The sequence below is a fragment of the Puccinia triticina genome, chromosome 5A (assembly GCF_026914185.1).
Source record: "Puccinia triticina chromosome 5A, complete sequence".
Taxonomy (NCBI): domain Eukaryota; kingdom Fungi; phylum Basidiomycota; class Pucciniomycetes; order Pucciniales; family Pucciniaceae; genus Puccinia; species Puccinia triticina.
This window is the reverse complement of record NC_070562.1, coordinates 3934570-3949143: the sequence shown is the minus strand read 5'-3', so window position 1 is coordinate 3949143 and position 14574 is coordinate 3934570. Positions and strand designations below refer to the sequence as shown.

The 14574-nt window shown below is 47.7% G+C and overlaps 4 protein-coding genes across 4 annotated transcripts; 2 read left to right on the top strand and 2 right to left on the bottom strand.

Annotated features, from left to right (window-relative positions):
• Positions 1-6046: 6046 nt before the first annotated feature.
• Positions 6047-6925, top strand: PtA15_5A490 (uncharacterized protein; the record flags this gene model as incomplete). The annotated part of the gene is made up of 4 exons (XM_053169257.1): positions 6047-6086; positions 6168-6472; positions 6565-6667; positions 6756-6925. The coding sequence occupies 4 exons, from the start codon at positions 6047-6049 to the stop codon at positions 6923-6925; spliced, it is 618 nt and encodes a 205-aa protein (XP_053020472.1).
• Positions 6926-7675: 750 nt separating this feature from the next.
• Positions 7676-9248, bottom strand: PtA15_5A489 (uncharacterized protein; the record flags this gene model as incomplete). Its single annotated transcript, XM_053169255.1, has 5 exons — positions 7676-8212; positions 8376-8522; positions 8633-8838; positions 8951-9066; positions 9136-9248. The coding sequence occupies 5 exons, from the start codon at positions 9246-9248 to the stop codon at positions 7676-7678; spliced, it is 1119 nt and encodes a 372-aa protein (XP_053020471.1).
• Positions 9249-10317: 1069 nt separating this feature from the next.
• PtA15_5A488 (uncharacterized protein) lies at positions 10318-11005 on the top strand (the record flags this gene model as incomplete). The annotated part of the gene is made up of 2 exons (XM_053169254.1): positions 10318-10850; positions 10975-11005. 2 exons carry the CDS (start codon positions 10318-10320, stop codon positions 11003-11005), a joined length of 564 nt encoding a protein of 187 aa, XP_053020470.1.
• Positions 11006-13139: 2134 nt separating this feature from the next.
• On the bottom strand, positions 13140-14240 carry PtA15_5A487 (uncharacterized protein; the record flags this gene model as incomplete). The annotated part of the gene is made up of 3 exons (XM_053169253.1): positions 13140-13598; positions 13677-14116; positions 14192-14240. The coding sequence occupies 3 exons, from the start codon at positions 14238-14240 to the stop codon at positions 13140-13142; spliced, it is 948 nt and encodes a 315-aa protein (XP_053020469.1).
• Between the last annotated feature and the right edge of the window lie 334 nt (positions 14241-14574).

Sequence of the window (14574 nt, the reverse complement as noted above, 5' to 3'; positions counted from 1 at the left end):
GTCACAGGAAATGTTTCTCTTGCTTATTTTTCTTCAAGCTCACTTTGCATTACACATGCATAATGAATATGCATGCTCTTGCTTGGATAAATAATACCCTGCAGGGTTTTACCCTTTCTGTTGTAGGTAGCACCCTGTTTCTTTAGGGTAGGTCCCTTTGAGGCTGTGCTCCTGTCAAACTATACATTGTAGGGATATACCCCATTAGCTATTTATTCCACCAAAGCCTGTTCCCCTGGAGCTAAAATCCCTCACCCTTGGGTATAAAAGGAGGCCTCTCTCCAGCCATTTGTTCCCCATGCTGGCAATTCCCCCCACATCACACCATATCACTCCTCATCACACCAAATTATATACTACCTACAATTTCATTTATTGCCCTTGCAAGTACAATAAAAATTCTAAGGCCCCATTTGGCTGCCGCTTTATCATCATAAATGGTTGAATTTACGACATGCGACCCAAAGTTTGCCCCCCGTTGCCACCAAAACTTTGAAACACCCGGGGGTTGCCCGTCATGTATTCAACTGTTTATGACTTATAACATGGCAGCCAAACGGGGCCTAACAAATTTTCCTCATCATCAATATAACAAGTGCCTAGTGCCATTAACCTTTCCTTGGTTCCAATCCTAGTTGAACCATAGTTCTCCCACGCCCTTCATGCCTCACCTGAGCCAACCCGGGTTCCATTCCCGCTCTTGTCATTGATAACAATACCTCACCCAACCTCAGTTCAATTCCCCTTCTTAACATCTTAATCACCAACACTCATTAATACTCTATACTCTATACAAATATTGATTGAACAACTTCATCCCAAACCTACCAATCCTATCAAGTGATAAGAACTTGCCAAGCTTACCTTGTTGAGCCATGTTATCTGGTAGTTAGAAGGGAAGAGCTTGTAAATCCATCATCCCCTTCTACATTTAGCAAAAGGGTTTCATGACCTCTTTTGAGTCTTACACCGCCAGAGGAAAAAACTTCAGTTGCCAAGGTCAAAAAACCTCTGGGACTGGAAGGGATCAACCCTTTGGGTCTTTGAGGTTAAACAACCTCAACAACTGGGGGGGGGGGGGGGGGGGGTACCCTTCTGGCCAAACAGGTAAGCAGATGCAGCTGCTGATACCTGGGTATCCGCTGGATTTTACCAAGATCTCAGACATCCGCTGGTGGGTACGTGCAAGCAAATAGCTGATACCCACAGCGGGTTCAAAGTGACCATCTCTAACCTAGGGTGTTCCTCTTGATACATGGGGATATGTGTTCAATCAGTAACCATACAATCATAAATTATTCATTCATATAAGATCAACCAATAAATTCACTTAGACCACATCTTCCATCAATTGGGTCACAGGTCAGAGTGGATGGGGTTAAGGAAAGAGGCAAAATCCTTGTTCTTGTCCTCAAAAAAAAAACCGGTGGACTATCATACAGCTTATTCAGGAATGGTAATAGAGGGGGAGTGTCAGCTTTGTGGTTGGGGGGTAGGAAAGGGGGATGAGAGAAAGTTTATATTCTAATCTTGCCAATCATTTGCAAATTGGAGGCTGGTAGGAAATGCATGCTTAAAGCAGTAAATACCTGGAAAATACATAAATATCTTCAGATGTTTTTCTTGAAGATCCACATGTTGTTGAGTTATCTGTTAGTCTGCTACCATGATTTATCACCACAGTATGGAGGGCTGTTGGATCAACCCATGAGCACTACCAACCAACCACTCAGCTGGCAGCCACAAGTGTCTGTAGCCTAGTTGCACAGCCCGCAAACAGGTGACAAAATCCAAATCTTGCCCCAAGTTTGAGCCCCGGGGCAGTTGTCACCTGCCGTGGATTTCGTCTCCTGCGCCTTGATGGCAGGTGCAAGAGTTACTTATCAAACAACCTTGATGGCTGGTCAGTACCAACCAGCAAGAGAGAAGGACAAAGCTCTTGATGCCCGGCACAGTCCGGCCATCAAGGGGACATAAACTCGCCCATTAGTGGCTGGTGAGCAAAGCACTAGAGCAAAATATTGTACTCTCAATGGCCGGTCAGTACCGGCCAGCGAGAGCAACAAACTAGATGCAATTCTTGAGGTGACCGGGTGTAGAGATAAGCCAAGCATTGTAATCTCAATGCCTGGTCAGCACTGGCCAGCCAGATAAATAGATGCACTCTTGATGACCAGAACAGGTTAGCCATCAAGAGGAGATACATACACAACCTCAATGGCCGGTTAGTACCAGACATCAAAAGCAAAGCACCATATTTCATGACTGGTCAGCACTGGCCAACAAGAGCTGCAAAGCTCTGCCCTCTCAATGGCCACCTCATTGAGAGGAAATACATATGCACACCCCCTCAATGGCCCCCCAGTATGTAGAGGAACACACCAACCTCTTGATAATATACATACAGTGCTGACAGGCCATTGAGGGGGGTGCACACACATATGCTCTCCATGTCTGGTTTGTGCCAGCCATCAGAAGCTTAATTTTTTGCTCTTGCAAGCCAGTACTGAAGAGCTATCAAGAGTAGGATGCATGTTTTCAATGGCCGGTTAGTACCGTCCATCAAGAGTGGAGTCGCTTTCCTCTCCATGGCCGGTAGTGATTGGCCATTGAGGTTGTGTATCTCTCTCCTCTTGATGACCAACGTGTGCTGGCCATTGGGAGCGCATACATACGTGCTTGCTGGCTGGAACTGGCCGGGCATTGAGAAATGCTTGGTTTCTCTCCACGCCCGGTCAGTACCGCTCTCAAGAGTGTATGTATCTAGTTTGTTGCTCTTGTTACCCATTGGTGTACAAGATTTTGCTTGATGGCTGGTCAGTACCAGCCCCCAATGTGTGAGTGTACATATTTCCCCTCAATGGCCGGTCCGTGCTGGGCATCAAGAGCTTTGTCTTTCTCTCTTGCTGACCAGTGCTGACCAGCTATAAAGGTTTTTTGGTACTTCTCTCTTGCACCTGCCATTGAGGTTTTATGTGCAAATGGCAGGTGACAACTGCCCCGGGGGTCGAGCTTGGGGCAAGATTTGGATTTTGTCAGCGCAACAAAATCTGGATTTTGTCACCTGTTTGCGGGCTGTGTTGGTAAAGGCAGCACTCTAGTATGTGTCTCAGCATAGCTGAGGTTGTGAGTTCAAATCTCAACAGACACATCTTCATTTTACAGTCTCTTGACATGTCATTGTGAACATCATGAGAGATGTTCACTTTGAACCTGCTGCGGGTATCAGCAGTACCTGCCAGTGGATGCAGATGTCTGAAATCTTGGGAAAATCCTTGGATACCTGGGTATCAGCAGCTGCATCTGCTCACCTGTTTGACTGGAAGGGTACCCCCCCCCCCCCCCAGTTCCTGAGGTTGTTTAACCTCAAAGACCCAAAGGGTCAATCCCTTCCGGTCCCAGAGGTTTTATAAACTCAGCAACCAGAGTGGTTTCCTCTGGCCACAAAGGTCATCCAACCTTGGCAAGAAGGAATTGCTCCAGTCGCCAATGCTACATGACATATGAGACCAGAAGGAGTTCTCCCCGTTTTTGGAGGTCTTGCAACCTCAACAACCAGAATGGGTCACACCCGTTCACAGCATCTGTTAAACTTGCCACCAGGAAGGAATTCATTCCGGTAGCACTAGATGTGATATAACCTTGGAAACTGGAGGGATTCTTCCTGTTGCCATGGTTGTGTAAGCTCTGCAACCAGAAGTGACCCCCAGGTGGGAGGTTGCCACAGTTAGTCAGAGACGTTAATATACAGCAATTTTAGAAAAGCTTGTGGGCTTTTTTGGCTGAAAATGATTTCTGAATTTCAGCCACAGGCCTGTACAGCTTCACTGTACAGGCATTTGAAACCCCTTGGGGTGCCTGGGTCAGCTTGAGGAGCCTGAGCTTCTGCATTGAAAATTGTGGAGGTGAAAACTTTGGATAACCCACTGTACATACAATGTGCCAATTTACATACAACCTAGAAAGCATGCAGATTTGTTGGTCCACAGGATCTACAAGCAATACAGCCTTTGAATCCTTGTGCAGATCCATTTCTTGAGAAGTCACTTTTCAAAAACTTATGCAAAATACATCAATGTAGATACAAAAATTCTGAGGAGACAGAATTGTAGAGGAGATGTCAAAGGGTCAGAAAGCTGTGGCTCAGACCTTTGGAGGTGCTGGGGGTGGAGCTATTAAAAAGTTAAAAAATCTTACAGCCATTTGGTACTTTCTGCTCCCCTATGAAATTGGGGATAATATGCAAGTCCCTCCCGGCGGGAGGGGCTGCTTCGCGGGCAGCCACAGCGAGCCTCTCACCAGGGGGACTTGTGTTAAGTTAGGCGGGTGACATACTCGCTTAAGAATTTGGCGTGAAGTCCCGCCAGAAATCGCCCCGAGCATCCTCATAAGCTACTCGCGAGCGCTCGAACACCTTCCCGGGTTTCCTTATTATGAAACCCCCTAACATGGAAGTCTGCGGGAGCGGCTGCTTCGCGGCCAGCCACAGAGAGCCTCCCCCCAGGGGGACTTGTGTTAAGTTAGGGGTTTCCAGCAGGATCCTCTTTCAATCCAATGCAAGTTCCCCAGCGCCTACGGAAGGGTGCTCGCGCCCGAACTCCACCAAAGCCCCTCCTGGACGGGAAGCGCCCGCCTCCAGCAAGGTGGAACGGACCGCGAAGTTTAAATGAGGCTGGGGTTCTTCGGAATCGAAGCCAGCATGTGTGTTGGAATTTCTCCCTTCGATGGACAAATCTCGATCTGACTGGACAGTGTCTCAACTTTCGAGCCATCAACCTGGGCATAAACGCTCAGACTGCGCAATGCACTCAAGTCGCATTCACCTCCTGGCCGAGGAGAGGGCTGCGATTTAGTTGCCGAAAGGACGTAGTCACTAGTCACGAGAATGGTGAGACGGCAAGCTCAAAATCAACTGACCACGCTTATTCTGCATCCCATGTGACGGACTACATCATCACTTCACTCTACACGACCGGTGCCATGCGGATCAAACGGCTTTTTGGGCTTTGTTTTGATGGTGTGCTTTCTAACCCTTGTGGTGCTAAACAGGTCCAATCTTTACGCCTGCGTATGCAGGCGGAGAATTCACCGGCTGAAGAAACACGCCGATGTCGATGCGTAATGACAAAACCCCCTGTGCGGAATTATCCTAACTCGCAATCCGGCCTGCATAGTTCGACTCTAGGAAGCTGTTTCCTCTGATAGCTCAATGCAACCGAGAATCCACACGGGAACGGCCCACGTCAATTGCGAAAATCCTGGTATAACCCCGATGAGCACGCCTTAACGATCATTCCAAGGCGAAAGGAAATTAGCTTACGAATCTCACTTTGTTGTTTGGATCACATTGAAATCTTGGGCTTGCATCCATTGCATTTTAATCCCAGGGTGACAACACCGCCTTGATGACGTTCAAAATCAACCGAGTACTAGCAGTAGCGATGGCATCGTCACCCTGTTTTACTCATTGAGCATAGCGCGCAAGTTGACATTTTCCAAAGTGGAATTCCGGCTCATGTGATCAGTGCCGCCTCAAGCGCTATTCCAGTAGATTCCGGGAGGTTGGTGCGGTGCAAGACAACTCAGAACAACTGAGTCCGTACATAGGCATCTTATGGTTGTGACTAAAAAAAATCTCATCCCCAGGAGCCATTGGATTTCGGTTGAAGGCGTGATTCCTAGCTTGATGCAAACCAGCGGCGAACCTCAAGTTGCATGATGTGCGTGCATCTTTTGGCCATCGGTGGTCATCGTAAGCTACTCAGAAGCAGAATCTAAAATGACAAATGTTGCGCAACAGGCTAAGATTCGACGTGCTGCAGCAACCCTTTCTTCACCGTCAAGTTCTAGGGAGGGGGATCGTTCAGGGGTCACTTGCTCAGAGTTTTCGCAATCGCTGCACTCCAGCCTGATAGGGTATAAAACCAGTGAGCTCTGGCACTGTTTCGTTCCCCATCAGCTCACTCACCAACGATTAACACGATCCACCACAACAAACCAGCTTTTATCTAAGTCTTAAAGAACTAACCCAAAAATTCAACTCAAGATGTTGTTCAAGTACCTTATGGCTCTCATTGCCCTTGCTGGTAAGCCTTTTCTTTCATCAACTTTGGAAGGCTTCAATCAGTCAAGCTCACGTACGCATCTTCTCTATGTCTGCTTCCAAGCTTCCGTGGCCTGTTACCCTCCCTCATACGGTGGCGACCAATCCCCAAGCACTAGACCCGACTACAACAACCCAAGCACTAGACCTGACTACAACAACCCAAGCACTAGACCCGACTACAACAACAACGGCGTCGACTTCAGCGGCTGCTTGGACAAGATCAGACAAGTCAAAGGGCCCCTTGTCGCGTCTTGCCAGAGACAGTCCATCCGAGATGCCAACTCCAAGTTAGACGGCCTCTACGAGCCTATCCACAGCTTGTCCACCAAGTTACACGTCTCCATCAGAAGTGACAGCAGCGTCGCGGTACGCCAGTTTCTCTGATAAATCTTACTTTTTTCCACTTGGCTTCGCGAAATTCGACTAGGTCGCTTATTTGGATTCTCCATATTTTCCAGTTCAAATCCACCAGATCGCTTGTCTCCCTCTTCAACAACTTCCAAGGTATCGTCGACACTATCGGCAAATACCCGCGAGTCTTCCGTCGCTCTGAGGCACAAGGTCATTATGCCCTTTTTCTCAGATTGATTAGGGATAGTTGACAATGCTCCTGAACTAACGCGATCGCACCTCTCCGAACTATGTACAGAGACCATCTTCGAGTTTAACTCTCAATTCGAGGCCATCCTCAACGACTACTCGTCTGCCGGTGTCAACGTGCAACAAGTTTTCAGCCAATCCACCAACGTCCGATTTGAAAGCTGGCAACAAGTCGGTTTCACTTTCCCCGAGAAATTCGGCTTCTACGGTGACAAGTGAAGATCGAATCTAAGGCCGAGATCTCATCGATTGAAATCTCTGAGTTCAGCGAAGCAGAAAGGTTCAATGAATAGCCTCTCCCCACTTTTTTCTCATGCTTCTGCGGTCTAGTTCCCCTCTACAAAATCACGCTTTATGCCGCGTTTTATATATCGCGTCTGTTATGAAAGCAATCAGTTATTCCTTCAATCTCCGTTTCTTGTTCTTCTGGTGCCAGTAAGGTCGTGAGATCCGTGAGAAATAAGCTTTGAGCGCAACAAGAAGCCCTTGCCTGAATTTGACCACTGCATAATGATATGCATAAATACATAAACCCCACCCGGGAGATGCCCCGCCTCGGGCCCCCGGTCACAGGTGATGAGGCGGGAGCACCCCCGGTGGTAGAGGGCTTGGCAAACGGTGGGTTACAGGAGTTTCTCTTTTTTCTTTTCTGGTCTTGGTCATTCGGTTCGATGGTTGCCTCATCAAACCTAATCACTTGATGAGAATAAGTGAAGGAGAGTGAAGGCCAACTTGAACGGTGCTCTGTTTCTGGCATCAGCAGTACGTGAACCCCCCTGTTGGTCACAAGTTTAAGAGACAGCTTGAGCAAATTCGGAAGGAAAACTCAAGGGAGCAAAAACTGGCGACACAGATTTGCGGAGATTTGACTGGATTGGCTGTACGCTGTAAACATAAATAGATAGAATGTTTGTACAAGAAAGCTACGTCTTAGGTAAAAGCACATCATTTGGGGTCGTGGTGTGAATGTCAATCCAAGTCTTCCCATCCACTCCCAAAAATTTGATACATTCCAGAACGTTGAAGTCTCATGGGTCGAAAGAAGTTGCCAGGCTGGGATCCGAAGTTAGTGGCCTCATGACGAACATGGATCCGATGGATGATCGATTGCTGATCGACTGAAGCGTTCTTACACAATTCTTTCGAGGTCGAATGCAAGGGGTCACCAGGAAATACGACGACAAAAGTCGCAGTTCCTTCAGATTTCTGCTTGACGATTTCAGGAGTAATTGGAAAAACCTTCCGTTTTGTATAATTTCTGAGCTGCCGATAATCTTTCCAGCGAGCCAGGTCAGTGAGGAGATAAAACTGAGGGGGCGGGAGCGTGATGGAGTCACTCCGCTCGGAAGGTGCCATGACGGATCGTTTTAAAGCCTCTGCGGGGCTCAGCCACACTACTGAGACCGTCTCTGATTCATCTGGCGTTGCTACATGTAAATCATCCTGGGTTGTAGTGCTTTCGGAAGGCGATGGCAAGATGGACAGGTAGAACTGAGTATCCCACCTCTGTTTTTCGCGAGGCGATCAAATAACCATTTAGGGAAAATATAATCAAATCAGCATCGACCAATTCCCTTGCACACCACGTTACGATCTTTTTTTTTTTTTTTTTTTTGAGGGGGGGGATTTTAAAATGATCAGATCAGCTGAAATAAGGAGTAAAACGCACCTTAGGTGATGTCGTAGGAGTCAAGATATTTCCATAATGGGCTAACCCATCAAAGTTGAATAAATTTCCTTGAATGTTCTGGGCACTGGGCACATGAGCTTGAATGTGTTGAGCAATGCTGTTGAATTCAGTGGATTTTTCTTTCAGCTACGAGAAAAGTGCCAGGCAAACATCAGAAAAAGTTCAAACTTGGGCCCGTGATCAAATTTCCCAAAGGGCAGTGATAACACTGGGGAGCGCTTCCATGTCCCACATACCTTTAGCCTAAAATCTGTCAGAACTGAGCTCGGAGTGTCTACACCAGGAGATAGCCCAACGAGGATACCAGCTTCCTCAAACGTCTCACGAATTGCACAGAGCTTTAGGGCGGTTTGAAGTTCGGAAGGTTCGCCGGACGTGTCTTTCGAAACTGGATGATTGAGGAGTGACTGATAGTTGTGATCATCCGGATCGAGATTGCCTCCTGTCGACTCGCAGGATCGAAAGTGTAAATCAGCAGGTGAGTTGATTGTTCCAATTTTCGTCGTCTGATCGACCTTGCAATCAAGATGTAGCTTTGAGACTACTTGACTTACCTGGAAAGACGTGTGCAGCCGGGAATGAACGCTGAGTCGAATTACGCTGCATCAAGAGGGTCCGATAGTTGTAGCCATCTGGAGTGGTCGATTGGAGTGGCTGGATGATTATCAAGCTATTGTTATAATGAATGAAGAAGTCAGTGACCAAGAACTCTCATGCCCGATGCGGGATCTCGACTGACCTGGCAGAAGGGCGCAGAGCTGGTTGAGCAAGTGAGGTTGCTGGCCTAATGTTGTGATTGCGATGGTCGAGTTGAGCGGATAGCTGGTTTAGTCGTCTCGAGATGCTCCCCATTATTTCCGAGTGCGACGACTGTCTATCTTGAGTTAATGGAGAGTCAAGGTCATCCAGGAACTGGCAGGCGAAGGTCCTTGCTATTTATGCGTGTTTGTCCCGTTCAACTTTTCAAGTGGCTTCCACTGCCTCCAATCATTTCAATTTCAGCCTGACACGAAGTCTGTACAGCCTAAGTGCGCTGACAGGCTGACCTGCCATGACGTCATGCCACTCGATCACACCCGCCGGGCCGCCGGGCTCCGGTGGGCTCAGCCTCTGGGGCCGGGCATGCTAGAACTGGTGGTGCGGCAGTCTCGGCACAGGGTGCGGAGTCCGGACTCCGATATAGCCGGACACGGGCAAGGGAACGAATGGCACAATTCATCGGGCTACGCCCCAATAAGGACAGCCAACGAAAGGGGAATCCAACAACACACACATCTTTCGCCGGCGACCAACCGAGAGTCCGAGACCCACAACTGTACCCCAACAACATGGATGAGCCAAAAGGGTAACCCAATTAGAGCTGGAAAATAATTCTTTCTGCAGAAATAAAAAGATGAAAGCCATAGAAATTGAAAGGACGATGCTAAGCTCAGCTCCAATCGTCCCATCCGAGCGGCATGGTGGTTGATGTGATTAGGCTGGATTTTAAAGTTGCTAGTGGTTGTTCCTACCATCAGTCTAAGGAGCGCACTTGCCGGTGAGCATGACTGAGTTCCTTGCATACCATCTTTCCACCATGAGGGCAGCTAAGTTACCGGCTCCACCAGTCGTCTACATCCTTCTCCACAGGACGATATACCATCACATCTCTATACATTTCAACTCTTTTCCTGACCCTAATCGTTTATAGTCCCGCCAAATATAAAAATCATAATATTATCCAACAAAGTCGGCCAACGCGTATCTCAATCCAAAGACAAGGTTTATTTTTGGCTCGGAACTGTTCTTTTAAGCCAGCAAAACATCGTCCTTGTATTTTGTAAGTGGACGAGAGATAGGCTCTATTGTTTTGAGTTGGGCTAACTGTTGTTGATACGGCGGCCGAAGTAGCAGGATACCCGTCGAGTCGGACAGTGGTAGAATGAGTCTGGATAGCGCACGGAAGGCTCGGTGTTCAGCTTTCGATGAACGCGCTTCGTTGAGGAACATTGAAGGCGCGAAAGGCCCCGGAGCAGAACGCGGAGAGGATAATGACATTGACATGCAAGGCGCGTCAAGCAGAACAAACCGGCCAAAGGTTCAACAAGCACCGGCGCCACGGCCGAGCCTCCGTTCCCAGACAAGACACAGGTCCAAGCCACTCGAACCCTACGTTTCCCGGCCGCTCGAAGTGGAGTCCATCATCCAGCGAAACGAACATCGACGGGCCCGAGTCGAGCTGGGCCTTTATCTGATCCTAGACCAGCCTCCAGCAGACAACGCGCTCGTATTCCCTCCCTTGGCTACTAGACCTTGCTACGACGTCGAAGACAATTACTGGCCGGACTCCTTCTCTCATCTCTCAGATCGCTCGATCCCCTGCAACTCTTCTCTGTCATCTTACTTCACTAACCCTCACCATCCCTCCATCTTCCGCCCAGTCAAAGATTGGTGGTCCTCGCGCCGGGGCAAAAGGTACGTATGAGCACCATCTTGATGGTCACATTAGTCTGTTCTTTTGTTAGTATCTATGGGCCCGTCCTTCTGCCGCTTCCCTAGTTGGCTTCAAATGTGTGTACATAATTTTTTTCATCAACAGTACTAGACATGCCCCGATTCTAGTGGATTAGTCCTTAGACATCAGTTCTTGACGAGGATAAAATTAATAAAGTTGAACTTCGGACTCCGTTCTGACATCCCGGTCACTCCCATGAATATCACCACAAGGGTGACTGAAAAGGTAGCAATGTGTCACTGCAAAAGCGCACTATGCTAGTCAGACTTAACATCAAACCTTTGCATCAGGAGGGCAGGTCTTGGCGCGTTGAAAAGCAGGAGACTTGATGGCAATCACGGGATTCTTGCATGAGGAGATCATCAGACGTGACCCTACAACATTGGATGATGTTGAGGGTAACGGAGGTGACAGAAGTACTAAGGTAGAGAAGCCATTGAGTTGGGCAAGGACATAGTCCGAGCACAATATTCAACAACCTATAATATTCATTTGAGATAGGTGCACTATCAACCAAGGCCATACAACTAGACTATAAGTGGCGACAATGCAGGCTGAGTTGGGGGTGAAGATGTTAGAAGCATATACTGGATATAGAGATACTCAAGTACCTCAACAGATGAAGCTAGACAATCTATCTCCCTTCAAACTTGACAGTGTTTGATATGAGATTGTGGAATCCTAACTTGACACAAGTCTCTTAAGGAGATATTCCAATGGCTTGTCTATTGGGATCCGGGATTCTAGCATGAGTCTTTTTAAAATTTTGGTGGGCCAATTTGGATTCACCAATTGTGTCCATGCACATCACAAAAACATCAAGAGTCTTTGTGAGCAGACAGCTGGCCTATGTCTTGCGGTCATTCAGAAATTATTCTTGAGGTTACAACCATCTTGATTTTCAACAGTATTTAAACTTGCAGCTTTCTCAGGGTTTCTCACCCTTCTCAAGCTCATTACCATCATGTCTGTGCTCAATTGGGGTTCTCAAAGTTGAAAACATAACAACATATCATATTGTGCCATACTGCCATAAACACCTTTTTTGCAGAGAACTGTTTGACAGCTTTTGACAGTCCCTGAAAAAAAGGTTTTATGTCATCATGGCATATGCCGGTATGTCTCAACTTTGAGAACCCTAAATAAAAAAACAGCTTTTTTCCCAACTTCAAAATTTATTTAAAAATTAAGAGATCAGTGTTCACAAAAAAAGGGAGAATGCAGTGGAGATGCAGGCGCATAGGGTACTTGAATCAGAAATTGACAAAAATGTGCCATGTTGAAGGTAAAAAAAAACAATAGTGAAAAACACCTGAAAATTTCTCACAGGTCAGGCCAGGATCTGGTATAGCAAGTAAGTCCCTTTGCCAAGCCATTGTTACACAGCTCCATGTTTTCTTTTTTCTTGAATTTCAAAATCAGGCTAATTCCAAGAGTTGACAAATATCCATTAATTGCAGGGATCAGAGTATTAGTAAAAAAACTCAAATAAATAGTGTCAATGACTATGAGTCGACGCAATGTTTATATTTCCTTTCCTACAAACTTTGGATGTGAATAGTTTGCCATTTTGTTCTGGTCTGAGAAGCTCACAATTCTTTGTTTATCCTGTGTGCAACTCTTTTTCTTACACAATCCGCCCCAAGGCCGCCGGTAGAAGCCATCTGGGTGAGCAACTCACCTTTATCTGGTTTCAGAGTGAAATGTTTTTGAGAGAGTGGAACAGGCTAAAATGTGCTCGGTATCTTTGGCTGCTATTCTTTGATGTCGTATAAAATATGTCTCGTCTTTTTCTTCGGTTTGCTGATGAATAATAAATAGAATGATCCAAGTACACATAATTAAGCCGAAAGAGTAAAGAACAATGTGAGGAGAGAGTATGTATAAAAAGAATACCAGGATAGAGAAGTAAATAGGAGAGATAGGAGAAGGAAAAAGAGGAGATGCGTGATTATTAAAGAAGGAAGAGAAACTCTATATAAGGTGAAGAATTGTATATGTGTGTACATATATATCTTTCCGGGAACAAGATGGGAGGAATGTTCATGGCGAAGGCTTTTGTTATCGAATGTGAAGTTTTTGTGGGAGAGTGGATGAAGGAGACGTCGGGCCACGGACAGAAGCTTGGTGGATTGTACAGATGTGATTGTATAGAAGGAAGCGAACCAACGAAGACGAGAGGAGAGATGGGATGAAATGGAAATGGAAAACGAGAAAGGGGCAGAGACGATACATGATGAGAGGAAGATTTACGGAAGCTTCTTTCTTGGATTCAAGATAGATTTCAACAAGGATTGATTGACTGAAGCCAAGGAAGGGACTTGGAGAGATGTGGTATGGTTGAACGAAGCCGGCAGGCTGGAGTCGGGGACGGCCTTGAGGACGGGGGAGCGAGAGGCTTGGATGAAAGGGGTGCTGATGGTCGAGGAAGAGGGACCGAGCTCGTCCTGGTAGAGTCCATGTTGACGGATGTACTTGACGACGGGGCTTGGGATGAGGTACTCGACAGACATGCCCTTGCGGACGAACAGGCGGACCTTGGTGGACGAGACATCGTTCCGGACCAGTTGGGGGACCAGATAGATCCTGTTCCGGTACATCGCCAGTGGGGATTGGGAGTGCACGGAATCGGTGAGTTGACTCTCGTCTATTTCCGACTCGGCTCGTTCGATGATGTAGCATCCGAATTGTCCGAGGATGTGATGGAGCTAAGGATCAGAGTGGCGGGCGACTGGTCAGCTGGGGGATAGCTGAGTGGACAAGATTGACAAAAACGAAAGACTGACATCATGTTCGGACCATAGACCGGGCTGGCTCATGGTCTGGATGAGATCGCTACCGGCAAGAAGGACGATCCTGACTTGCCTCTTTTCGCCTGTGGCCGGGCAATCCACACCACCGAGTAGCTGATTAAGATGGTAGTCGAAATGGTCCAAGACGGTGGCTGTTCGGACGTATTCGGCCTGTCTGGCTTCCCAAGGGTCGACCATGATCCAGTCGCTAGTTTCTTCGCAGGCCAGCCGACACATTTCGTAACGATGGACAGCAGGTGCCAGCCCAGGCTTCTTGTAGGCATCATTAACGAGTGACATGTAACCGCCGACGACTTGGAAGTTGCTGTGGAACCGGGCGTGATCCCGGGCCATCTCGAACATCCTCAGATGGAGATAAGTGACTGGACTGAACGAACCACATGCGACAAAGACCAGGGGGGTCTTGGATGGATCTGTGTAAGAAGATACAGAAAAGCAGGGGATGAGCATGGCATCGAAGGACGGTGGGGGTTAATGGAGGGGCTAACCTTGGAGTGGCTGTAGTTTGAAGGTGGGCAGTTGATAGTCTGCTTCCATTGTATGAGGTTGGCGTGGTTGATGAGGTGTTTGTTGGGGTGGGAGGTGAACGAAGGAGGGAAGAATGCTGATTGAAGGAGGGGGCGGCACTGCGAAGAGGGGCACTCTTAAATATACGCCGAGTCGAGGATGGCTGGTTACTGCTGTGAGAGCTGAGCTGCGTGAAAAGTTGAAACCGACCGGTTTGGTCGCCGGCGCGCCTCCCGTCCAGCCATCTCGAGTCCAGCGGGGACATGGTTGTTAGCGTGACAGGTGAAAGACACCTGACCTGCACTTCCATCCTCCCGTGATGGCCGAGTGCAAACCCCGGGTGTCGACAGTCTCGAAACCGTAC